We start from the raw sequence: 27496 nt of genomic DNA on the forward strand, positions 1-27496 counted from the left end.
TATCATTTTATTATGTTTTATTTTTATTATTTTATTATTTCCCTTCTACGTGACTTTACCGAAAGAACCAAGAAGACAAAAAGTAAGAGTTGTCGAGTCTCCGAGGCTTGACTAAAAAAAAACCAAAGTAACAAGAATGACACCAACGTGTGTCGGTGTTGGTGGGTGTGCCGTATCGCTCCGCTTTGTCGTTGACTTGCACTGAATTGTTCGGAGGGAAATAAACGTTCACATGTTCTTATATAACAGCTGTAGACAACCCCTATGCACGTGTTATATACTCTATACGAAAGCCTTCGTTGGGAACTAGAATGTTCATATCCTGAAGGAGCTCTCGGCGCGTGGGGCGAAATGTCAGAACATTTTTTCCGAGCAGCACAGGGTACCACCCGGGAACACATCGGGGAGCTAAAGAGGATGCCTACACCTTAGTAGGGAGTGACGCGTCTTGCAACCACATTTATACTGTATATGCTGCCTGAAATATTGAAGCAAATATTCAATACAAGCAAATGGAACCTATTGCTACAGGGTTTTGGATTGGAGAATGAACTATGGACAGAAATAAGAAATTGCATGTGCGGTCTTATACTACAGCCAATTTGGCTGTTGATATCACACGAATGCCGATACATTCACAACTTTGTCATGTTAAAATGAGGGACAAAAGCACCGACTAATCAGTGCGAACAACAGCATGGCCAATACCTAACATGATCAATGAATCAATTAGACTATTCCAGAAAGAGATTTACGACACACTAAAAGCTCTAATCAATAAAGGCCTCCTCCAATCAGCAAAGAAATATATTTTACTGCGACAGTCCACTAAAATAAATGCCCGCTTCATCACACAGGGCAAATGAGAGGTGACATTGGTTCCCACTTAACTTCACTCTCGAGCGATGACAAGCGTGCACAACATGTAAAATGAGAAATGTTATGGACAAGTCGGTGTCACTACACCGAACGGTGTGCAGAAAATAAAACGAAATTTATTTTCAAATTGACAATATTTTAATGCCTGAGGCCGCCAATATATTGCTTACCGCTCCATAACTGGCTCATAAACTGCATCCTCATTAACTCACGTTGAGATTTGCACATCACAAATTGCCCTGAAGTGCTCTGATATAAACGGTAGTTTTACTGGATGTGGCCAGATCACTGCACGCATCGTGGTTATTGACCACCTTTGTGTGCCTGGATTCAAGCAGGAGAGGTGCACCCGTGAAAAATGAACATTGATTTGTGATATTGGTAGAGTGCTTACATGCAGAGAGTTCATGCTCTTAGCTCAGGCGTCAGTGAGGATTTAAACTTTTTCCAAAAAGTGTATGCTCCTCTGTCATAAGCAGCCCTGAGCACAATTTGTGTGACATTTTAAAAAATATATATTTTTTTCATTTTTGGAATGCACTCCCAAGGATCAGAGGGTTACTTGTCTCTAATCCCCTGATGTTTTCATGACCAGTAGTTCTGTTTCTATTAAAGATCAAACTCTGGCTTCGAGCAGACAACACAGTCCCCAAACATGCGAGCATAATTGTAAAACACCTCTTAATCTCAACTGTGTTTATTTTGGCCAGAAACTCCATGAAGGACAATGTTAAGGTAATGCAACTGTACTTTTGTTGATATTATTTCTTGGATATTTTGAATATATGATAATGTGCACAGCCTAGACTGAAGTGTAACATATTTCCCATAGCGTTATGACTTTGGCGATGTAAATTTGATAGGTCCTTTTAATAAAGTAGTCTACCGACAGAAAATTCAATGTTGTATAGATCAATGACTTGGTATCAGTCGTATATACAAATACGGTTTTCTTGGAATTTCTCTCACTTGATACAGCTATCGTGCTGTGACTGTTCCACCTGAAGACGGAAGCTTATGTTGCCTCCGAAACGTCGTGATTTTTATTTTATTTTTATTTTACTTTTATTAATTTAAATTTTGTATCTACGTGACTTTACCGAAAAAAGCTAAGAATATGAATCCTTGTAGTCACGAAAGCTTCAAATCTAGAATCAGTCGTGTACTTTTATAACGCGATTTGTGCTTGAGTTTAGACCTCTGACATGGACTTTTACCAAAGGCATTGGTGCATTTTCTATTCATTTACTGGAAAATGGGATGCAAATCTACATTTCTGAATGCATTCCTGACCTTTTCTTGCATTGTAAAAATTACATTAATAAAAACATGTAACACATTCCAATGCAGCGGAAGAATAACAACACTCGAACGTTCAAATGGAATATTGAACGGGTTTAAATTATGTCGTTGTTGCATTTGGAAATTTAATAAAACATCCCTGTTTCATTATTTAAGAAAGACCTCGAGCAACGGTGCTTGTCTTTTGCGTCCAAAGTCAGCGGGGAGATTGTGTGTCAGCTTTTACCCAGCGCACTCTGTACTCAATCTCACTTGGCAGAGCAGAGAGTTTGCCACTTGAAACCCAGTGAGTTTTCAGCTTAAATTAGACTCCCACCCCCACTCAACAAGCCAATGTCTTTGCACAGGATTTAATTCATAATACAGGGCGCACACACATCACATTGGGATGCCGCCGTGCTGTCATGGTGAGCACACCAGACTTTGTGCCCGGAGGTCGTAACATTCCATGTTCCGGGGGTGGCAGTTGAAGTAGTGGGAACATGAAATCGCCCACCGTCTCTGTCCATCCAGCAGTATTAATAGGTTCACTGGTTAGTCAAATGGCAGTTGGCGCGTGGAAGGGTAAAGTGTGGGTCGGCCCATCTCTTCCAAGACATCTGGCCACTGTGGAAAATAGGTCAAATGAAAGCAAAATGTTGGCAATAATTAATGATTTTACCGTGATTCGCAACCACGGTCATACAATCTTGCATGCTGCATCAAAATCAGTTCTCGTGATGTCGAAGCAGTCGACAGACGAATGTTACGAGCATCTGAACACGAAGATTCACAGTCTGTTGCCGTATAGTACCCAACCTGATGACAATGAGCTCCGTGTTCCAAAGGCAGATTTGTCTCCTGTCCTATACTTGGTCGGATGGTTCCTCGATTCAACGGACCCAAATCAATGGTCAATTTTGAAAAAAAAATGAAAGTCTGAATAAACCTTCGAATCGTGTCAAACTTGGCAACGGGGTCAATTAAAGACTGACAAAACAGATTTGGATTTCGATTTAAAGATTTCGCGACTGCAGGGATTCATATGCTTGGTTCTTTCGGTAAAGTCACGTAGAAGGGAAATAATAATAAAATAATAAAAATAAAACAACAAAATTCTCACGACGATTTGGTTATTCAAATTTCGATTCTTAGACTGTTCTATGAGAACCGGTTTATTATGCTGCACCGGCGTACCGCCAATATGTCCAAATACCCTCTTCATGTCCCCCCGCATATGACCCCACCTGAGTGGGGCAGTGAGCCCAAATGTCCTCCCTTTTGTTGGGCACCTGTCGCACCGAGATCGGGCTGCTGCCGTTCGCGGAGTTTCTGATCCCCCCCTCCCCTCCATTCTGTGATAGGCGATTTGTGCCAGGCTCGCGTTGAGTTGTAATAAAAACTATTGTCAACGATTTAAAGCTCTCTATCCTGGAGGTCTTTCCGCCAGCGGTGGTATGAGCAAGTAATTTCAGGGCTGCACTTTTACCTTTTACGGGTCACGTGACTACATTGAGTGTGATTTGAGGATTACATTTTGGCCATGCTACTGAACATGACAACTGTTTGTGAGTCCTACTGTATTGGCATGTAAGTGACACTATATAAAGATACCCTCATTTCTCTTAGAGGGCATGCATTTGGCAGTGTTATATAAACCGAGTTTACAGTCCTGGACAGGAACATGGAAGCGGTAAATAATGATGGAATAAATCCCCGTTGGCACTCTCACTGCTAATTTAAGTGTGCACGTGTACATCTACAGCCTCTTTATCAATCCACTGCTGGAATAGTGCCTCCGTATGCCATGCGCAGCATTGGGGATACATGACCATAGCTCACCCACACTGGTCAGTGCGAGTCGATAAAGGCTGGGTTCATGGATGCAGGAGCATAGAAGTACAGTAGAACAATGAATGTTGCTGCTGCACTGCCCTCTGCTGCCCACCACTTTCCGCCCCCATCCCCGGCAACCTTGACTATCCTGCTGTGCGTGGTGGTCACCTATCTAAGCCATATCCAAGCTCAACCCTACCTCGCTTCCGAGATTTGACGCGATCAGAGACGTTGAAGGTGATTTGGTCAAAGGTGTACAATACGAACACTGCCGAAATATCAACCGTTGTTTCAAGAGAAAAAAAAAACTTTTACTCGTTCCAAAAGAACTTATACTTCTTTTTTCCTTAGCAATGTGAGTTGAGCAGTGCGCGTTCAGCTGCCATGGAGCCAGCAGAACTGTGGCTCAGTAAAACAAAGGCGCTGCCTTCACGTTCTCATCACTGGCCTTCGAGGGCAATTCTGCTCTATGCTGTATTCGACTGCTGCTGTGTACGTTATGTATGGCCAAATCACCCAGAGATCACCCGATCGCATGAAATACAGGAACGTAAGCAGGGATGTCGGCTGAAAAGTTGTGCGATGGACGCGTGACCACCATGCGTACAATAGGTGTTGCTGGCTTTGTTGGGTGCAGCAGAGGGTAGTGTAATCAAAATCCATTATATTCTTAGGTGTTTTCGGTAAAGTCACGTAGGTAAAACATCAAAATTAATAAAAATAATAAAATAAAATAAAGATCACGACGTTTCGGAGGCAACCCAAGTCTCCGTCATCAGGTTTGACAGTCACAGCCAGATTAACTGTCCCACCTGATGACGGAGACTTGTGTTGCCTCCGAAACGTCGTGATCTTTATTTTATTTTATTATTTTTATTACTTTTGATGTTTTACCTACGTGACTTTACCGAAAACACCTAAGAATATGATTCCTTGCAGTCACGAAAGCTTCAAGTCTAGAAACAAAATCCATTATTCTATTGCTCCTCACCTTTTCCAACCTGGACTGACCAGTGCAGTGAAGTATGGTCAATTGACCCCTTGAACCTGTAGGATATAGGGAGGCCCCTCATTCAGCAGTAGATTGATAAAAGTCAAGATAGGGTCATACCTGTTTCAAAATTGCCCTCGTGCTACGGCTCTTGCTAAGCACAGGAGCATAGTTCTCCGGAATGAAGTTCATCTGGGTCTGTCCAGGTTATACTTCTTCTCCCAGAACACCACATCCAGTATACTTCTCATTATAGCTGTTGCTAATGGTCAAATTCCACCTCCAGTTATACCAGTGACCTGGAAAATATATCCACAAAGAAATTAACCTCTGGCTGTGCCACCGTGGGTCTGACAGTCGCAAGATGTTAACTACCTCACCTGGTATACGTGAGGTTGTGGGTTCTATCCCGACCCTGATGCCTGTATATTTGGAAGTTGCGTGGCTCTCTCCCCGCAGTTGCATAGATTTTTTCCTCGGTTCTCCGGTTTTTCCTTCCACATTTTTCCTTCCACATTTAGAATCAACATGCGATTGGAGTATTTGACTGTGATACATTTCCACGTGATAAGCCACTTCGTTGAGCTATCATTTGTGGCCACGTCTCTTCTGTAAAAGAGCTATATAGCTCAGTGGGCCTTGCCTTATCTGGTAAAAAAAACAAAAAAGTTTAGTTTATCATTGATGTATGAAACCTGGCAGCTGAGTTCAAGCCGTCCCTTGTTGCAGACCCGCACGCGGTGCCAGAGGACTGGCCACACCGAGGGGAGATCAAGATCAATCGGCTGTCCGCTCGCTATGACGCCTCCCTCAAGCCTGTCCTCAAGAACCTCAGCGCAGTCATCCAGCCAGGGCAGAAGGTGAGCGAGCGTCACACCATGTGTGAATTCACACTCACCACCGATTATATTAAAATATTTAAATGCTCTCACAGACACCCTGCAGCTGACCTTGTCGACAACGGAGGGGGTGGCGTGTCGCCGTCAATGTTGAACAAACGTCAAATGAATGTTGAATGCTCAACGGAATAAACAATGATAGGATGTACTTTTGTCTATCACCCTTTCTCCTCAAGCTACCCCCCCCCCCGCTATATATATGAGGAAAGGTTGAATATAGTTATGGGTTTCGATTTAAAGCTTTCGTGACTGCAGGGATTCATCAGGGAAATAATAAAAAGAAAACACAATAAAAAATATTTAATTTTTATTATTTTATTATTTTTCGTCTACGTGACTTTACTGAAAGAACCAAGAAGATGGTTATGGGTGTTCGTTGAAGTGACGTGGCGAACTTTTAAGAGAATCTGCGACTGTTTTGAAACCTGCGCTGGGGCTTCGGCACCAGCGTTATCGCAGTGATGTGAACAGTACGCACCAGCGAGTTCTCATTACCAGTGCGAAACTTAACACGTTTCGTCGCCGGTAAAATTCTATTTTAATACTGACATTGAAAGGTAAAACAAAATCTATTAAAGGGCAATGTAAATGGGAACATTTTCATTAAAAAAATTTGAACGTGAACTCATCTGCAATTGAGAATTCAGTTATTAACTCTCTGGCATGAGCGTCTCTGCAGTCTATCCTATTACAATGATGTAATTCAGTTTCACGGCACATGATTCGTATTAGTGTTACACTGATTTCCGCCGAAACATCTTAAATACAACGAATAATAATGACAAGATCAGTGTGCAGCACCGGTGCCTCTTACAGCAGTGACAAATACAAAAAGAGGTTTCACCCCCCCCCCCCCCCAGCACATGTAACATACCGAGGTCATGTGAGGAGTGTGGACTCCAAGGCACGCATGCATGCGCGCCACCTCCAGCAGCGAGACTTGCGATGCAAGCTGCCTCCTACCCCACTCCACGTCCTCAGAAAAGGGTCTTGCGCCCTCCAGATGGACATTTTAGTGCACAGTCAACATTGACAATAGATTTCATTTGAGAACCGCTACAGTGGCACTTTAAAACGAATGTGAACCCATAGGAGCAGGACGATTGCAAGATGCAGACACACCTCTTAAAACATACGCGCACAAAAGATCCCACACATACCCATTATAATACTGTTGTGGCATACGCTGTGTAGCGAGCACCTATTAAGATATGCACAGAGCATGAGGGTGTGGTGTGACTGGAACTATGCCCATAAATCGTTGTCTCTTCAGTGCATACATACGTATACAAAAATCCCCCATATAGCCTTTAACAGACGTTTGGGGTAAGGGCTCTGAGTGAGCACCTATCAAGGCCGGAACGGCACACGATAGGATGGATGACCAGCACCACGCCTGGTCGCCGTTGTATCCCCAGTGGCGACGTTTACACACCGCACCAAGTACTCATTTGCGGCTGAGTCAACCTAGGAGAGGCCCAGAACCAATTTAGATAATCGTCACTGGTGTTTGCGCATGAGCAGGAATCAAACTCAACTCATAATATAGTTTTTTGGGTCAGATCGCGTTATTTATAAATGTGTCGTAACCCTCCACCACCCGACACGGCCAAACAGTAAAAAATGTGTCACGTTTCCAAAGGACAAATTAATTGACTTCTTTAGCCCACCGTTCCTTTGAAAACGTGATACATTTTTTACTGTTTGGCCGTGTCGGGTGGTGTAGGGTTACGACACATTTATGAATAACGCAATCTGACCCAAAAATCTATATTATGAATAATATTGGTCGCGAAAGCCTACGTGTTAAAATAAACTCAACTCACTGGGTTCATAGCGCAGCGCACTAACCACTGCACTACCGCTCCCCACATACGCACACACATACAAACACATGCACGCATGCTGCTCTTCATACCTAGAGGACATCCCGTGTACTTTGCTGGGTGAAATAATAAACGCAGCACAACCTTCCGGCGTCCGTACCATATAGCCTCTGGTATTTTATTGCAAAGTGCAGCTCTCTGGTGGAATACTGCATCGACTTACCCTTGGCATTATTGAATATTGACGCTTGTGTTCTCAATTCGATCTTTGTGGCCTCTCATATGTTGCTTGCCTTGCTGATATAGAAAAACACGATTTTAAACTCTTTTTTTTTGGGTAACCAGAATGCAGAATGGTGACGGTGCTGTGCATAATATTAAGCAGCTCATATTTAAACCAGCTGATTAATTATTATTTGCATTAATTTAGTTGTTAGGTAATTGATGGTAAGGAAAATGTAAAAATATATATTTACAGCCCTTCCACTGCTGGAGGAAGGCTTCCCCCCCACACGCCGTGTCGGTCATTGGGTTTGTTTGAACATATTTCCTCACGTTGGTCAGTGCGGGTTGGTGAAGGTCGTGGCCAAGAATGGTTTAGATGTCGCTCGTCTTTCACGTTAGACGTGGCTGGGAAATGGACGTCGGGTGATCAGGTTCAAGCGCATTTGATATTTTATTTGTAACTCTGTACATAAACTTTTGCCACTACATATTGTATGTGGTAATATGCAGAACCTTTGTGAAATACGATGGATTATCGTGAATGTGAAAAGTGTAATTGGGATCACTGGACACTCACAAATTTGAACTGAGTTATCTATTGTACAGTGTATAATCCGTCCGTGATGAAAATGTGTTTTTTTTTATCTAATCCAGGTTGGGATTTGTGGGCGGACCGGCAGCGGCAAGTCCTCTCTGTCGCTGGCTCTCTTCCGAATGCTGGATATCTTTGACGGTGAGAGGTGACCCATATCACCGTTATTATCAGCCTCTCTCTGACGACTGGTGAAAATGTCTCCGTGTTCCACGTGTCCACCTCTGTATTTAGTCTTCGTGACTTATAGCACAGCCAATGTGTGTTCAGAGGGAAGCCGACTTGAAATTACTTTGGACTCTCCTCCATCCATATGCAGCAGCTCTTGCTGAGTCGTATCCAGATAAATATGTAACTGCTCACAGAGTCTTGAGCAAACCTTAAAAGCAACTGAAAATGCCTTGCCCAGTGGGCATGAAATAACGTTACCTGCCACTGCTTGCATGACTACATAGCGGGCTTTAAAACATAAAACATTTGTTTTGTTCCATTATTAAATTGATCTCAAAGGAGAGACCCCGCAAACAATAGGTGACCCAGTAAAGCACTGAGCCAGTGTAAAGGTTAGCCGTGCACCTGTGGGTAATGTGAACACGATAGAAACACGTCACGAAGCATAAAAATAACGGCCTGTCATGTGGCAATCGCAAACCCAATTCCATTCTCAGCTTGCCACGCATTCTCGTTTCGACTATGCACAATTTGGACTTGGAAATTGGAACGCTTTTAAAATATATATATAACGAGTCGGTAGGTGACAGCAGCACACCCGGCCGCCTCTATCTCCCCAGTGGCAATGTTCACACACCACAGCAGTTACTCGTTTGAGGCTGAGTCGACCTAGGGGAGGCCCAGGACCGGTTCAAATAATCGTCACTGGTGGTGGCCGTGAGCGGGAATCGAACTCGGGTCGCCGGGTTCGTAGCGCAGCGCGCTAACCACTACACTACAATGCGTTACGCTTCCACGTGCGCGGGTCACGTGACAGATTTGACGTCACAGCTCACTTGCCGTGCCAAAAATATATGCATGGTGTACAGTCTGGAAAGTACCCACATGGCAAATTTGCAGTTTGTTGCATGTCGGGAAGTACGCTAAACATTTTGAACAGACACATTCACAACTTTGCCTTTTATATATATGGAGATTCTAAAGTATAAACTCGATAGAAGGTCTAAAAAAAAGAATAGTTGTGTAAAAACTCACCCTTCCCCAGCGGCGTCATGGATTGTCGTGAATCAGGGTTGTGATTTAATTCACGAACTAAGTATTTGTCTAACATGGCATATTCAGGGGTCACTAGACCCCATTACATACAACATGTATAAATCTACACACATTGATTCTTACACGCATGATTAATTGCATGTATCGTGAGCTTAAGTATCAATGTTAATATTGATGCATCATTACGCCATCATAAACAAGCTCTCATTTTTTATTTAAAGCTTTCGTGACTGCAGGGATTCATATTCTTGGTTCTTTCGATAAAGTCACGTAGAAGGGAAATAATTAAATAATACGGTATATTAAACAATAAAATTCTCACGACGTTTCGACTGCAACGCAAGCAATCGTCATCAGGTGTGAAATCCACGGCAAGAAAATTTGAAAAAAGGTAAATTTGAAAAAATGCTAATTTCCTTGCCGTGGATTTCACACCTGATGATGATTGCTTGTGTTGCAGTCGAAACGTCATGATAATTTTATTGTTTTATATTTTTATCATTTTATTATTTCCCTTCTGCGTGCCTTTACCGAAAGAACCAAGAATATAAGCTCTCCTTTTGTCAAATGCTTCGATTTTGTCATCACCAGTTGTTCAGAATTTGAGTTCCCGTATTCTTCGGTTTATAAGGCAAAATTTCCCTTCTGTATTAAACATCAAGAGTTGGGGTGCATCTTATTATCCAGTGTGCGTGCAGAAAATTATATTTACATAAGTTTATTGAGACTGGGCACAAATTTCAGGTGCATCTTACTTTTCCAGCCTATCTTAAAATCTGGATAACATGGTATTTAAATGTTACAACTATGTTACCATTTTCGTTTAAGGTTTATATGTATGCACATGTACTCTCTATGATGTAAGGATATATCAGTCGTACATTGCAGCTTGTGTTACATGCTTTATGGACATTGATTTTATCAGGGCTCTGAGTCACAAATTGGTGAGCTCAGCTTTTGAAGGCGGTTGATTAATGAGTGGTCAGTGCGTCACACGTAAGAAAAAGTGAAAACTAAAGGCAACAGTTTGTATTGAAAAGGAAATCATCAAGATGTATTTTACCTCTCTGCCTCTTAAACGTCGGTTTGTTATTTCCTATAACCGTTCTGTTGAGTGGGCAAAACGGGATTTAGATTGATTTTATTTACTCTTGGAGATTACTTCTTACATCAATGCTCTCTCCACTGTGTCCGGCTTTGGTTTACGCTTTAAAAACGAGATGTGTCTTTAGACCAGAAATTACATTATGGTCTTTTATGTATTACTCGTACATTTACCTGTCTTCGTCAGGAAAAAGTTTTCAAAAAATATAATAAGTAAGCTGATATGATCAGACACTAACAACTACTACAAAAATGTGTATTTTTCCACAAAAAAACACAAATTGTTGATGACTTGATTCAAATTGTTATATTGAAAGACGTACCCATCAGAAACCACTAAATTTTTTATGAGAAAGAACAAAAATGTATGAACGTAATACTCTATGAGGGGAAACTCATATCTTTTACCGTTTTCGAATTATACTGATTTGAACATCATAAAATGTATATTTTTTCATTTAAACCCACTTTAATCCGAAATATCTCAAAAACAATAAAATATAGAACAATGATACTCGCTTTCATTGTATTTACTGTTTAACGTTCTATAAAACTAAAATGACGCAATCTTATATTTTGAACTCACAAACATGTTTATATTAAAATCGAGATTTTGGGGCCTTAAAATAAAAATCTCAAATTTTCAGATTTTTCCTGTTGTTTGTATCCTAAAATCTACTTGTGTACCACACTTCAGCTTTCTACCTTGTCGGGAAGTACCCTAGAGGTATTTAAGACATACAGATGAAGGTCTTTATTTATAAAGATTATTATCATAGTTACTGGGCAACATGGCCCACAGACTAAAATGCCAGGCTTCCAGCAACAAACAGCACTCTTAATGTTGTAATAGATAACAGTTGCCGACTATTCTAGAATTAAGCAAGGTTATGAGAATTTAGGAAACGAGATGATGGGAGAAGGCACTCCCCAAGTGGAGCAGCAGAGAGAGAGAAGCATTGTGGTCTACACAGTGGCTGAACAATCAGTCAGTCTGACATGCGGGGGTTCTCAACATGGGTGGAGGCGAATATAACATTACTGAAAATTTCCATTGTTTATTTTATTGTGTTCGGATATATCAAGAATAATATAGAACAGAAACATGACTCCTGAAATGTTACAAGTGGGTCATAATTAGCATTTTCTACCTTCTCAAATATTAAAATGAACCTGATTTATTAAAAGAAAACGTTTACATTTTTTTCACGTTCTCACAGGCAAGATTTCAAAATCTGGTTTTTAAAAAACCCAGCCTTTTTTCCCCCTTCAGTTGTGTAACACTGTAACTAATACATCAAGTGACATTGACTCTCCCTTGCATAACAATAACATGTTATCGATGTGCTTGCTGCTCTTAAAATAAATAAGTAAATAACCTACAGCTCATTACATCTAGCAGAAGGTCATCGAATCTGCTGCCTTATCGCTCTAAATGCAAGCACTGCTGCCACAACTGTTTGGGCTAATTTTATGGGACACAGTATTTGCATTTTTACCCGCAGAGGATTTCAGTGGATGGACGTTACGATTACTCGCAACAGACCGTTGGTTACGGATGTTCTTTAATGCATGTTCTTTGCATGAGTAATCAGTGCGTCGGGCGCATTTTCCTTGTTGGATTAGGATCAGGCCACATGGAATCCATTCGCCTGCATTAATCACGGTAGGCTATTCGCTTTGACTGCGGTAACAATTCAGCGTCAACTCGACACGCAAGCAGCAGGCACGCAATGCATTTCGTAGCTCGGTAATTGCTGTAATTACATCAACAAAGGCGTTGTGTAACTCTTGGCACCAGGATGGACTTGCTCATCAGAGGTCGCCAATTAATTTCGATCTCCCGACACGGGAGTAGAAACAAGGGACAAGTTTCTTATTCCCCTCCCCCTCTCCCTCTAACAGTATAAATTGGTACACCACAGTCAGATGATCGGCAGTGCACGTGTGGTGGCATAAATTGCCGCTAATCCAACCTCTTCCAAGATGTCTAGATAGTGTGGAAGAGTCGGAGAAAAATATCCTTTAGATGGGCTCTCTTGGGGGGCTTCCTCAAGCGGAGGTCCTTCTGCGAGTAATGGCGTGATCAAGACAATGGCAAGGGCTGTACTTTTACCTTCTACAACGTCTCAAGGCCATTCCCAACTCTGACCGGAGTGAACATTTTATTGCCATTTGGGTACGTGTATCAATGGCAAGCAATAGCTGCTGAACGACGTAATGATACAATCAGAATCGGAGTATATATTTATCCTGGAAGAATCTGATGGGCTTTCGATTTAAAGCTTTCGTGACTGCAGGGATTCATCTTCTTGGTTCTTTCGGTAAAGTCACGTAGAAGGGAAGTAATAAAATAATAAATTATGTTTTATTTTTAAATCCTTTATATTAAGTTCACTTGCTTGCTTGCTTGCGCGCTTACGACCGTGCAAATCTTTCGGTCGTTTTTTAACCCACTTCCCGTGATCCAATCGAGCTGACATTTTGCACACAGACTCGTTGTGCGTGACAATTTATTTTCGTGAAAATTTTTTTCCAAAATGTTACACTTTTTAGGTAAAAAAAAAATTATATTTAATGACCAATTGCTTAATGATGGCAGGTAATCATCTGACCCATAGGTGGCAGCCATCTCAAGCCAGAGGACGAGAGGACTCTAGCCGCCCGTTTCAAAGACCAATGTGGGCTGGGTTGTGGCCCATTGAACACGCATATGAAGGATTTATAGTGAAAAACTTTGTTTTTACGGGTTAATTTTTTATTATTGTATTACTTCCCTTCTACGTGACTTTACCGGAAGAACCAAGAAGATGAATCTGATGTGCTTTAAAGCTTTTTTTCACAGTTGCCCAGTAGGGGCAGGTAAGAAGGTTACAACAACAAACGGTCCATAACACGATAGGGAGTGCAAAGTACACAAAAAGATAAACAAATCACCCAAACACATGGAAATAAAACGAAACCATCCCCACCCTATAGTAATAGGTTTTTACCCTTTCAACTGGTACAAATACTGACACCTTTATACAAGGCATCATGTTTGCAATAACCACAACACAAGCAGTCAAAATGCAAACAAAAAGAAACAACTCTGATGATGATAATGATATGCACTGTCCTTGAAGTTGATTGGTCCACACCCAAGACAACTTTTCTTAGAGCCCAGCCTCCATTGGTTTTGGACCAGATGACGCCATAAGGCGTACAACTCAAAAACAGTACACTATCACAGTATACCTTGTATAAAGGTGTCAGTTTTTGTACCAGTTGAAAGGGTAAAACCCTATCACTATATTTCGCCACTGGTAAAGGAGATGTCTCATAGTGTAAATACATCCCCACCCTATCAGGCAAAGCCCAATGAACGCTGCCGGGGCAAAAGTAAGACATCTCAAGGCTGCACCTTCACGTAAACAAATTCTTCCGCTTCTTCCGCAGGAAGCATCACCATCGACGACGTCGACATCTCCAAGATCCCGCTTTCCCTGCTGCGTTCGAGGCTTTCCATCATCCTGCAGGACCCCGTGCTGTTCAGCGGCTCGATACGGTGCGTGTGCGTGCGTGCACGCTCGCTCGCCCCCAACCCCCCTCTCCCACTCCCCCTCCCTGGGGGACAGCTTCCTGAACGCGGTGGAATTCTCATTACATCACAGCGATCCAATTCGTACAGCCCTTCGTGTAACCTCACACAAAAATAAAATACCAGGCACCCGAACGCTTTTCCTTCGCAACGCATAATGTTACGCAACGTTTGTCTCGTATTTTATCGTTATCGCCATCGGTGATTCCTGGATTTTTCTGTTTTTCTGTTGCGTGTAGTCACTTTAAGATGTTTCTTGTTCATGGTTTTGTTTTTTGCGTTTGCACCCGAGCCAAGGGCCGCATGGCTCGCAGGGTTCTACCTAATAAATGAAACTGAAAATTCCTACTGCTTCATGAAAGCTTCTCCAAGTTGTTGCCATCTCTCAAGGTCCTGTGATGTAACAATCCATCTAACGCATGCACAGGAGCTGATAGCATCACTCACCCTCTTGGCTGTGTTTCCTTCCTATGGCTATCACTCCATCCTGAGTCGAGCACCACTGCCCACCGTCCTTTCTCGTGCCATGTCCTGCACAGGTCCTTCACGTAAATAAGATGTTTACTTGCGTATGCGAAATAATCCACGTGTTCCGCTTCTGTTTCAGTGCAATTGCAAGCATGCACCTCGAACCATTTTCGAACGCACTTTTCCGCTTGAGTTTGGTTTTCATTTTCAGTGCCCAAGTTTCTGATTCTCATTCTGTACGCAAACCACAGGATGTCCTTTTTTCGTAGAGATATGCCGTAGTAATTATAGTAGGGAAATGAATGATATGCATTAAGAATGCTTAATATTATGCAGTATATGTCCGGTTTTAATTTGAAAATAATTAGATATAGGAGATATAATCCGTATATAATGACAACATGGAGGGGTGCTGCTTGAGAAGTGAGGCCCAATCTTTATTCATCTTCATGCGGGAGATTATTAACTATGCCATCAGAACTGATGGAGCGGCTCGCACAATGTGCCATTGATCCAGAGGAACTATGTTCAGTTCCCAGCCATGGCTAACGTCAGTGGGGCCCTTCCAATTCACCAACCCACATTGGCCATCACGGTGAGGTATGTTTATGCAATGACTGAACACGGCATGGGGAGGCCTCAATCCAGCATTTGATTGTGGATTGGCAAGGGGCTGTAAATAATATTACTGGTAGGAACCTCCTGGATACACCAGCACACAGGGGATTATTGTGTCCGTCGTGCAGGGAGGGGCTGGGTGGGGAGGGAGGGGCTGGGTGGGGAGGGGCTGGGTGGGGAGGGGCTGGTCACCCCATGGTGCCCTTATAAAACTCAATGTTTAACCTACTCACGCCGGCTTGTGCCCGCCCTCACAGTCGGGCATATTTGCGGAATACACCACGCCGCTGTTGACCCTGGCCATTGACCGAGCAACCCAACGTTCCTACCAGCTTCCTCCGCAGGAATGTGTTAATTATCATGACTACTACTTTTTATGCATTGGTGTCTCAGGAGGAGGGGGCGTAGCTCCCCATGTCCTCTTTCCCCACCCCCACCCCTCACCTGAAATCTTTAGACAGCTATTGTATATCATATGCGATCAATTTTGTTTCCCAAAATGATTTGTCCCCTCCGACACATTTGGCTGGGTGTGCCAATGTCCTGAATATCGTTGAAGAGATTAATTTTTGGTTTTTTAAATGATATTACGTGTTTTTTCTTCGTAAATACGGTAATCTTTGTGTGTTTGTGCGTGCTGCATTTGTGTTGTCCTTCCCCCGATTAGCACGGTTGGCTACGTATGGTTCGAAAGAAGTTTAACACACGTACATACATTGTGTGCATGTACACTCTCGCGTGTTCGCGTGTGCATCACATTCGTCAGCCTAGCCACATCTCAACGAAGGAATCACCTTTAAATTGCTATATTGCAATTTGCAGCATTGCCATTGATTAAATGCGCACGCCTCACCTAATGGAGCAGTGGCAGAGCAGGCAATATTAATGAAACATATTTCAGAATGTACAATCTTGGTATAGATATTCTCATTAAATGCACATGCATACATCACTTACGTCATTGGTTTGTGTATATTGCTGTGTGCAAGTTTGTGTCTTTGTGTGTCTATGTGTTGTGTGGGAAGGAGTTGTGTTGCGGTTTGTGCACTGCCTACAAACCCAGAGACCTGAGTTCGAATTCCGCTCATAGCCAAAATATCTAAACCAGTCTTGGGCCTCCTTTAGGTCGACTTGGCCTTAAATGAGTACATGGTCATCAGCACTAGAGAAACGTAAGTGGTCGGTCGGTCATGGTCCATGTTCGCCACACCACCCCTTGTGTGTCGCGCCAGTCGATTAGAATGGCGCTCTATTACAGCGCTTGTCCCAACAGCCTAAGTAGGCTTCGCAGGGGATCTTTATCTTTTGTGTGTGTGTGTATGGGTGTGTTTGTAAACATGAATATGTTGGCGTTAGCTGGTAATCGCATGCATTAATGAGGATATTTTCTGGGCTGGGCAAGCTGGAGGAACATGCCAATGCTAAGATGCAGTGTATTGCCCTTGTAACCCTGGCTGCCGATATTTACCATAGGAACAAGTTAATCAATTATTCATTTTCAAAAGCTCCACAGAGGTGACACGAATCCCCGTAATTGACGGTTTCCTTTGTTGGTTTGGTTGGTAATTAACTAAGTCCAAATTGAAATTGAGATGTTGCTAGAACTGGACATGTGTCCATTTGTTTGTTCTTTGTGATTGCTGAAAATCCATCCCATGGTTTCTCCCCTCAATGAAGGCATTTTAAAATAAAACAACATCGCACCACACGTTTACGTCCACCACGATGCAGGATGTGCTGGGTGAGGGGAGGAGGCTGAGTACCCCCCCCCCCCCCCCCCCCCCACTAAATGCTCAGGTGTCCTTCAATATTCCACCAAAATGCCCAGCTTACCAATGGGCATCCGCAGCCTTTACTCGTAACACAGGAGGTGAGAGAGTTAGACCAGAATGTACAAAAGACAAGAAAACAGATCGTATCGTTCCTCAGTCTGTTCAAGTGTTTTAATATTAGTTTCACATTTGTTTAACATTGCATGTTCCCACTGTATGTGATGAATGCCTTCTTTTTAACAAAATCGGGCTGCAGTTTTTTTGCCGGCTGCACCTTCACGCCCCGCAGGATAACTGGCTTCCTGCGAGTGGCCGTGTCACAGTGTAATTCTTGAGGTCGTTTTGCTAAAATCCCTTCCTAATTGCAGGATGATGAATCTCTTGGCACCCCAGGTTTAATCTGGACCCCGAGGCTCGCAGCACGGACTCCATGCTTTGGGATGCTCTGGAGATTGCTCAGCTCAAGTGTGTGGTGAAGGCATTGCCGGGAGGGCTGGGTAAGGCTTCACAACGGCACGGAACCTCTGGCCAGGGTTCACATTAGAGCTGAGCGACCCAATCGTTTAAGTAAGCTGTTGCTCGGCCCAGTTACTCAAATAATCGGATATCACGAACATACATAGTTGGGAGAAAGAAACCCCTCAATCTTGTTTCCACGTGTGCCGCTAATCTAAAGGGGAGGTGATGGACGTGGATTGCTGATATCATCGGCATCATCAGCCTCAACACATCGGGCGTGGCTTGTAGGAGGTTTCCCACCTTCAGGTGGCAGGTTTTGGGGAACAGTCGCCATTTTTAAAGGGCCCAAATACATTCACCACGAAAAAATTGGCAATGACAATTTTCAGTAAATTAATTGACTCAATTGACTAATTGTTCCAGCTCCAGTTGTCTTCACTTCCCAGACCTAGAGAGCCTTCTAAAGGCCAGGAGAAGCTGATGCGTTCTCATTGACATCCTTACTAGCCCCTTTGAAGTATCCATGACACGAGGTTCTCCATGACATAGGGGCCATACCTCCAATGGCCCACGGCAGCATATAGCAGTGTTCTCTGCTGCTCAGAGTGATGATGGAGGCCAGGCCGCAATCCCGAAGAGGATTGCGACAATTCATGGATTATCAGTTCTACTCAATGCATGTAATTGTGTATGTTAGATGAATTTACAATTTATTCCAATGATATAAACGTTCTATGCAATTACTACCACTGCATAGCTTTTAGTTGTGTAGAGTACAGCTCCCTGGGCTCCCAGCACGTGAAGTGAAACGTAGTAAGCTGTCGAATAACACGTGGTACAACCAGAAAACTCATCAGAGAATGTATGCAATTACAATGTTTATAAAAACACATTCGTCAGTATAAGCATGTTAAAGTAAAATAATATGCAATAAATTTCGATTTAAAGCTTTCGTGACTGCAGGGATTAATATTCTTGGTTCTTTCGGTAAAGTCACGTAGAAGAGGAATAATAAAATAATAAAAATAAAACATAATAAAATTTAATTCTCACGACGTTTCGGCCACAACGCAAGCAGCCGTCCTCAGGTGAAAACCCTGGTGAAAAACCTGAGGACGGCTGCTTGCGTTGTGGCTGAAACGCCGTGAGAATTTTATTTTATTATGTTTTATTTTTATTATTTTATTATTTCCCTTCTACGTGATTTTACCGAAAGAACCAAGAATATAATATACAATAGGCAATATTTCGAGCAATGGCCCTTTTTCATAGACTATAAATTGCCATGAAATTTAGATAAAGGAAGCAAACGAGACTGTCCAAATAATATGAACCAGATGATATCCTGAAGTGAAGAGACAAATTGGAAACTTGGGTGAAATCACGACCCCCACATCATGAACCTCCGAGCAGACCCTGCCCATGTTAGTCACGTGTCCTTCCCATCCCAGGCCTGGTTCCCAACAGGCAGAGCAAGCGTAGCCCCATGGAACCGCAGAGAGGGGTTGACAAATGTGGTGCTGGTACTGCTTGTATGTGTGTAGGTTATGTTATCAGTAAAAGAAACAGATTTTATTTTGTGAATGAAGAAGAGTAGCAAATGGGAATGAATATATTTATAAAAGCTTTACCATTATTTTCGCTTAGCCACCACTGCCTCATATGTGAAGATTATTTGAGTAGAGTAATCTCAACCCATGTTTCTATAATCCTGGCAACAGGATGTATGAAATAGAATTGGAAATTGAGAAAAAAATAATCTTATAGTTCGTGTATAAATGAATAGATTCAAAAAATATTTTAATAATTGATGGACTTTGTGTATTCCCCAGTAAATCCTCTTGTGTTTTTTAATCCACGATAGTCTTCCATGCACTGCATTGTGTGAGATCACATTCCTTTATAGATATAATTAAATGCATTCGAATCATATGACACTTTGTAACGTAAGGCTCATTATTAAAAACCCTCTTTGTTGAAGCAAAGCTATCGAAATTGTAATGATATGAAACCTTACTCTCAAAGGCCAATTACCCAGACACACCATTTACTGGACTCCATTTACCCATCATAAATCACCTGAGCCAGCCTTGTCACATTCGAACAAGTAGCTCGCTCATTAAACTTCCTCCGCTTGACACATAAGACATTTGGGATTAAAAAAAAATTATCACTTGTACGCGCATCGTGCGAGCAGTGGCGGCAGCAGCAGTGGCAGAGGTGAGAAACGGAGATGGTTGACGAGGCAGTAAACGCGGCACCTAATGAGGCTTCCGTCTGCTCAGACGCCACGGTGAGGGAAGGCGGAGAGAACTTCAGCGTGGGACAGCGGCAGCTGTTCTGCCTGGCCCGGGCCTTCGTCAGGCGGACTGCCGTCCTCATCATGGACGAGGCCACAGCAGCGCTTGACATGGCTACGGTGAGCAACGCTGATTTTTCATCGATCCAACCGGGCCTTTCGTTCTGCATCGCGCGCTTCTGCTGTGCCTCGTACAGTTACACACAAGAATTGTATCTTACTACCAGGGGACTTTTTAATGGGTTTTTTTTTACTTTAGGTTTTTCTGGATATTTGCTTGCATTTAGAGCAAGAAAATAATACAGCTGAAAAAAAACACAGTTAAAACAACAGAGTCATTTGAAGCTGCCTTAAAATTACTAAAGGCATGTGTCGTGACAGAATGTGTCACATACATGCAGTCGTCTTACCAGAGTAGCACGCATTGGACATCCAGCTGAATAACAAAATCATAGACACAGAGCTTAATCATAATCTCATAACTATTACACACTGCTGCTCATATTGACAAAAAAGAGAAGAGCCATCCTTCTAGAATTGCCCAAAAACCCAAAGAGACAAATATAGTAAAAAAAAACTCCCTCCAAAACAAGTAGGAGAGGCAAATCAAAGGGTGGAGAATTAACCACAGCGTTCAGCAAGCTTACACTTGCGTATAATGAGCTGTGCCATCATGCTTGAATAAGTGCGTGCTGGAGCATAGATAAGCAGAATCACACACTGAATCGATGCGTCGACTAATAAGGAATAATGTACATTAATGAGCTTATGAAACAAATCACTGAATTGCATTCGTAAGCATTGATAAGCATTGAGCAAATCTGTCTGTCCGCCTGATGATGCTCGTTGTAATTACTGGCAAAACGTCGTACTCGGATTGTAAATGTTGTGGATTTGCTCTCCAACTAGTAACGAATTGGCATGTTCTGTTTACGTGACAAACCTTACTAATTGGCTGTGTCGGGTGGTGGCGGATTTAACGACACATTTATATATTTACGCAATCTAATAACAAAAAACTATATTATGGATGATATTGATCGCGAAAACTGTACGCATTGATGTTTTTCCATTTTCTATTATGTAAGCAATGCCTTCATGTCACTCCAGCAGCCAGTAGAGGCACTACCATCCACGGGAATAAAAAAAAAACATATTTGTATACTTTAATTAAAGTGTGGCCCTATATTGTGAAAATTCATTGAATTGCCGTGGGTGGCGGTGAAGGGGGTGGGGGGGGGAGATGAAGAGGTGAATGATTTCAACCACCTCTTTAAGTCACTTTATACTTCAAGTGAAACATTCACATTTGATGGATGTGTACCTCATTTGCACTTTAGAAGGAGACTCATGATGCATTACAGACAGGCCAAATCCGTTTTGAGAATGGTGCACCACAGTGTGTGACGCCAACAATAACAGCCCCGTCTCTGAGTACTAATCACACTCTGTAATAAATAAGTGTACAGGTGGCACGGGAGTACTTATTATATAACAGGACCCTGCGGGGTGGGCTGGTAGGAAATAATACTTAGTACCGGTACAGAGATATCGACCAGGTATAGAGGAGTTAAAGAAAAAATTACTGTATTCTAGTGTAACGTTAATTAAAAGTGTTTGTTTTGACAAGAAACGCTGTGAGATTTAAAGACTCGTAGTCTTTCATTTCCAACACCACCCTCAACACCACCCCTCCCACGGACGGACGGACGGACGGACGGACGGACGGACGGACACATTAATCTATTGGTGGTCTGGTCCACTTCGTTCCTACCAGTATTAAACGAAAGAAATATGTGTGGGTCTGCATATTTCTAATATCCGTATGTCCACTTGTTTAGACCGCCCATTGTATATATGTTGGTCTTGTGATTTTTGTTGTCAATATATTATAAAGCTATATTGTGAGCGGTGGCTTTGCTGTCAAAAGTGGAAAAAAAGCATGTCACTCCATTGCACTGGGATTGCACGATAAGCTAATCAGGTTAACAGTCTCAGATATGGGGGTCATTGGGTGAAAGGTCTCTGTCCCTTATGGCCTCACTGACCGAAATTACGCAGCTTTGTATTCAGCATGGATTGGAGATCAGACAGTTAACAGGAACAGTGACGACTGCTTACAGCAGCAGCTGTATGCTATAATTAGACTCTCAAACATTGAGAAAAGTAATGTTCTCTAAAGCTTACAAGGCATAAACATAGCGCCTTCGTAACAGCCTTTGTGCAATAGGAATGGCGCAAACATCATATGTGCTCATACTACTGTTCTGTGTTTGCACATATAAATAAAATTGTTTTAATCGCTTTGCCAATTGGCTTTCCTGACCAATATTATCTAGTGGCATTTATTTAAGCAACAAAACTCTGGGCTTGTTTTGACCTTCATGGTCACATCAGCGGAGTCAGGCTTGTTAATTAAATGCTGTCAAATTACCAGATTCTATAGGGCTTCCGTAAAAGATTAGCAGAGCTGACAGAATCATGCATTTGTAATCGTTATCTAAAAACAAAGAAGCCTGTCAGGGTCAATAGGTATTGTTCAGTTGGACCAGCATAATGCTGCACCATCAAAATTTGAAAAACGCGCAGCCTTCATTGGTACTGACAAAACAAGAAGAGGTGAAGGTCTGACGCCTGTATACCAATTTATTTAGAGTGCAATGCCCGGCGAATGTCATAAGCTGATGTGATATGAGGCTTCAATATCAGAGGTGTCACATAAGATGAATCCTAGGTGATTTTGAATATATGAGTGAATATTCCACTGGGCGCATCAGTTTATTTATTTATTTATAAAATAACAGCATCACGTTTTGTTTATTATACTCCGAGTATATGGAGTGGTAAAGCTATATTCATTGGTTGTAATTTGGTAAACAAACACTTGTATGCCTGTGAGGTCATGACAGTTAGGCATTGTCAGCGAATTCAGTAACTTTTCAGGTTTATTTTCCTCGGCTCATGTTCAACTGACTGGGTGACCTAGCAATAAGGCACTCCACTCAGCCCATCATTCCTCCGGTGTCAATAAAATAAGCAACACTTTGTAGAAAAGGGAGGTCTGGGCCACCCTACTCAACACGCTGCCACCGCGACCCTCGCCAGGACAAGCGGACTGAGAAACGAACTTGTAGGAAGTGAACAATCTTCGTCCCGTGGATAGACTGGGTGCTACCAAAGGAGTTGATTTTTCTTCTTCTTGGTTCTTTCGGTAAAGTCACGTAGAAGGGAAGTAATGCAATAATAAAAATAAAACATAATAAAATAATTCTCACGACGTTTCGGCCACAACGCAAGCAGCCGTCCTCAGGTGAAGACCAGGTCTGTCGGGGAGACAACTTCAGACGCTGTCTCTCAGACACTGTCTCCCCGACAGACCTGGTCTTCACCTGAGGACGGCTGCTTGCGTTGTGGCCGAAACTTCGTGAGAATCATTTTATTATGTTTTATTTTTATTATTTTATTACTTCCCTTCTACGTGACTTTACCGAAAGAACCAAGAAGATGAATCCCTGCAGTCACGAAAGCTTTAAATCGAGTTGATTTTTCCCAAGCAGGGCTGCCCTTGGCGATGAGCACCATGTGATTGCTCGATTGAACATTGGGATACTCTGGCGTGTTATTCTTGGAATGCTTTGGAGTATACCAAAGTAAATGTGTACTTATTAAAGCATTGCGTATGTTATAATAAGGAATTCTCACTTTCTTTTTTTTTACATTCAGGAGAAAATCTTGCAAAAGGTTGTTATGACGGCTTTTGCTGACAGAACAGTGGTGATGATAGCGGTAAGTATACATAAAAAAAGCCTCCAAATGCATGCTTGCTACAAACTTAACGGTTAAAAAACACCATATAATTTTTATTGTGAACATTGTGGTTATGTGCTGGCTGTCAAAATGTGTTTTCATCCCGTCAAGCATGCATTCATTTGACAGCTATTGAACGTGTGAAACATATCAGGCGCGCTGGTGGTGCCGCTTCCAAACCTTTATTTAATTGGGAAATAAAATAAACCCGTTGAGACGCATGAAACACCACTGCCTGGTTTTGAAACGGTGACCTGGGTGACATCAGATCACTGCATCATTTTAAAAACATTTACATGTAACAAATCCCGACTAAATTTAACAATATTTTTTTGTATTGAATAAGGCTAAATAAAGAAGGTGAATTGCACGTTAAAATTCTACATTTACAAAATATGTAACACATTTTCCTGAAGGACAGTGACTAGATTAGGAAAATATAAGCAATGGTGAAAAAACTAAATGTGGTCAAACGAAAACAAATTGGCTTATGGCAGCCACACAATCTGAAAACGAACACGGTCTGATCAAAAACATTGCCAAAGTCACTGCATACATTTATTTCTAACCAAGTTTACAAAAGGAAGTGAAGTGATCTTGTGCATGTACAGCCCATTTGTCAATCCACTGCTGTGGATGTGGGCCTCCCCATACCGTGCGGGTCATGAGGGTCGTTTGACCATACTTCACCACGTGGGTCAGTGTGGGTTAGTGAAGGTAGGTGAACTATATAAACACAATGGGTTTATTGTGCCCTGCCCTCTACTGCCGACAACACCTACAACACCTGTTTTTTACACGTGGTGGTCACTCACCCAGACACTATCCGAGCTCAAAACTGGTTAGTTTCGGAGGTCTGCTGGTACTTTCTGGGTGATTGGGCCATAGGTGAAGCATTCTTACCCAATGCAACATTTTCATAGGATGCAGTGCAAGCTACAGAATACCTGAATACAAAGAGTTGAAGCGAGTGTTGCACTATGTCTCTACATGGTCTGGGAGCAGAACATCAATAGCCTCCTGTCAGCTCTATGACATTGTATAATCCTTTGTCATTTGTCAAATCAAAAATATTCTCCATCCGGCTGTCCGTTACTCTAAATCCAAGCAATGGCACTAAAATCATCCTTCACCTCTTCCTCCTGCACTGTCCCATATTTTTTTACATCAAATCTGAAGCACCATTGGAACCTCATTTGCCAGTAGCAAAATATGATAATTTTTTTTACCCTTTTATATGGCAACAAAACTGACACCTTTTTACAAGGAGTCATGTTTGCATTGACCACAATACCTGCAGTCAGAATGCAAACAAAAAACATAACTCTGATAATGAATGCACTGGCCTTGAAATTGATTGGTTCACACCCGAGACAGCTTTCTTTAGAGCCTAGTCTCACATGGTGTTGGACCAGATGATGCCAAAAGGCGCACAACTCAAGGACAATGCACCATCAGAGTATGAGAGCTCGGAGTAAGCATTTACACAATTGGAACCTCATTTGCTACTGGCAAATGAGGTTCCAATACTGGCAAATGAGGTTCCAATGGTGTAAATGTTTACCCCGAACTCTCATACCCTGATGGTGCATTGTCCTTGAGTTGTGCACCTTTTGGCATCATCTGGTCCAACACAATGTGAGACTAGGCTCTAAAGAAAGCTGTCTCGGGTGTGGACCAATCAACTTCAAGGACAGTGCATTCATTATCAGAGTTATGTTTTTTGTTTGCATTCCGACTGCAGGTATTGTGGTTAATGCAAACATGACTCCTTGTAAAAAATGTGTCAGTTTTGTTGCCAGATAAAAGGGTAAAAAAACAATTATCAAATCTAAAGCAGTTATTCTGGCTGATCTACCACCTCCTAAACCTTCTATACCTCTCAATTTCACTCTTACTCTTGCTCTCTTCACAATGGCCAGCACCGGGTGGCCAACATCCTCGATGCAGACGTGGTGCTGGTGCTGAATCAGGGCCTGCTGGAGGAGAACGACTCGCCTGCCAATCTGCTCGCCGACCCCGACACCATCTTCTCATCCCTCGTCAAGTCCAATAAGTGACACGGCGGACACGAGGTCGTGGGGAGCCGTGGACAAAATGAAGTCGGCAGGTAACTGAATTTTGACAACCCTTAATCCACTGCTGGATGAAGGCCTCCTCGTGCTATGTCATCCGTGGGGGGTTGTTTTGACAATACTTTACCGCACTGGCCGACACGTTTGGTGAAGTGGGCCACCTAAGAGAAGTTCAGATATCACCACTCATGTCAGCCGTGGCCGGGAATAAAACTCAGGTCGCCGGGTTCATAGCGCAGCGCAGTAACCAATACACCACCGCTTTCCCCAGGTGTCCGATTGTCACATATAAAACACACGTGGGGTTCATGAGTATCTGGAGTGACTTTTTCAAATCACTTCATTTTAATTATACTTCTCCTGATAACAATGGTAGCTACTAGCACTGCGACTACTATTGCACTTTACCGGCAAACAGTCGTGGCGTCCTCCATTCCAGACAGTCACTCGTTTGAATCCATGACACTAGAGTAGAGAGGCCCATGTCCACCTCAAACTGGCACGGTCGGCCATCTGGATGCTGTCAGCCGCCACTTGGTCTCACTTTGTCCCTTGACTATCGATACCCTAAGCTATGTGTCAAGTCAAGGGTAATGATAGCTGTTGTCCTAAAGTTATCCTTGACCCTGACTGTAACCGTAGCCCTCAATCTATCACAGCCATAATTTTCACTCTAATTCTGAACAGCATTCTAACCATTCTGTAAAATCCATATCTGACTGACGTTAAAACCAAAACATCAATCCCAATACAATACAATACACTACTGAACTTAACCCTTAACCTGTCTTCACCATCAATATATCGTCACCTTAAACCTATCTTCACCACAAATCTATCTTCGCAATGCTGATCGTTGTGAGTTGGTAGAGTGGGTGCCCAGGACTGGTCCATATTTCACTCACCGCTGACGTCAGCTGTGGCCAGGATTCTAACTCGGCGATGGCCGCGTTCGTAGAGCCATATGAGAACCACTGTAATCCGAACCAGGATCGTAATCTTAGCAATAAACGTAACCCTATGCCCTCCTGTAACCCTAACTACTCCATAGTGTGCAGTGAATTATTTAGTTACCCATAAACCTATCCTTAAATGTTTCCTTCGTCCTGACCGTGACCCGAGCATCAATCCTGAATTTATCACGCATGCAAACCCTGACAGTGGTCTTAAACCCTAAGCTTCTGTTGTGACTCTAAGCCTGGCTCCATTTCAGCAATCCTACTCAAAGCACAATTACTTAATTGCATATATCTACATTCCATGCAGCAAGAGCCTATATACCTCCTTGTGGTGTTCTTTCCATTGTCACACACATCAATGGATATTGCTTGGGTAAAGAAAACAGCTCTGTTTTATGTCATGGAAATGCCAATTTATAACTAATATTTAAAGTCTCGGTGACATATGGGTTGTTAAAATGCTTAAAATTCCAAGGACTAAGAGTACGTACTTCCAGGTAGGAAGATTAAATAGCATTTTCTGTAAACCGATTTCCCGAATTGGAAAAATATACAAATATGTGACCACTTCGATAGGCTTTATTATTCTGTACGATGAC

At 42.4% G+C, this 27496-nt stretch overlaps 1 protein-coding gene across 2 annotated transcripts in view; it reads left to right on the top strand.

Annotated features, from left to right (window-relative positions):
- The window catches only part of LOC133350306 (ATP-binding cassette sub-family C member 8-like), a 98202-nt gene that overhangs the window by 63846 nt on the left and 6860 nt on the right, over window positions 1-27496 (top strand). For both annotated transcript variants that reach the window (XM_061564510.1, XM_061564509.1), the window contains exons 32-38: window positions 5717-5847; window positions 8592-8670; window positions 14299-14407; window positions 17692-17795; window positions 20043-20176; window positions 23780-23842; window positions 25786-25973. In XM_061564510.1, the coding sequence (XP_061420494.1) occupies window positions 5717-5847; window positions 8592-8670; window positions 14299-14407; window positions 17692-17795; window positions 20043-20176; window positions 23780-23842; window positions 25786-25923 (758 nt within the window). In that variant the 3' untranslated portion in view covers window positions 25924-25973. The remainder of the gene's footprint in view (window positions 1-5716; window positions 5848-8591; window positions 8671-14298; window positions 14408-17691; window positions 17796-20042; window positions 20177-23779; window positions 23843-25785; window positions 25974-27496) is intronic.

Source organism: Lethenteron reissneri, chromosome 33 (genome assembly GCF_015708825.2).
Source record: "Lethenteron reissneri isolate LAM-NWPU_2019-01 chromosome 33, ASM1570882v1, whole genome shotgun sequence".
Lineage (NCBI taxonomy): Eukaryota > Metazoa > Chordata > Hyperoartia > Petromyzontiformes > Petromyzontidae > Lethenteron > Lethenteron reissneri.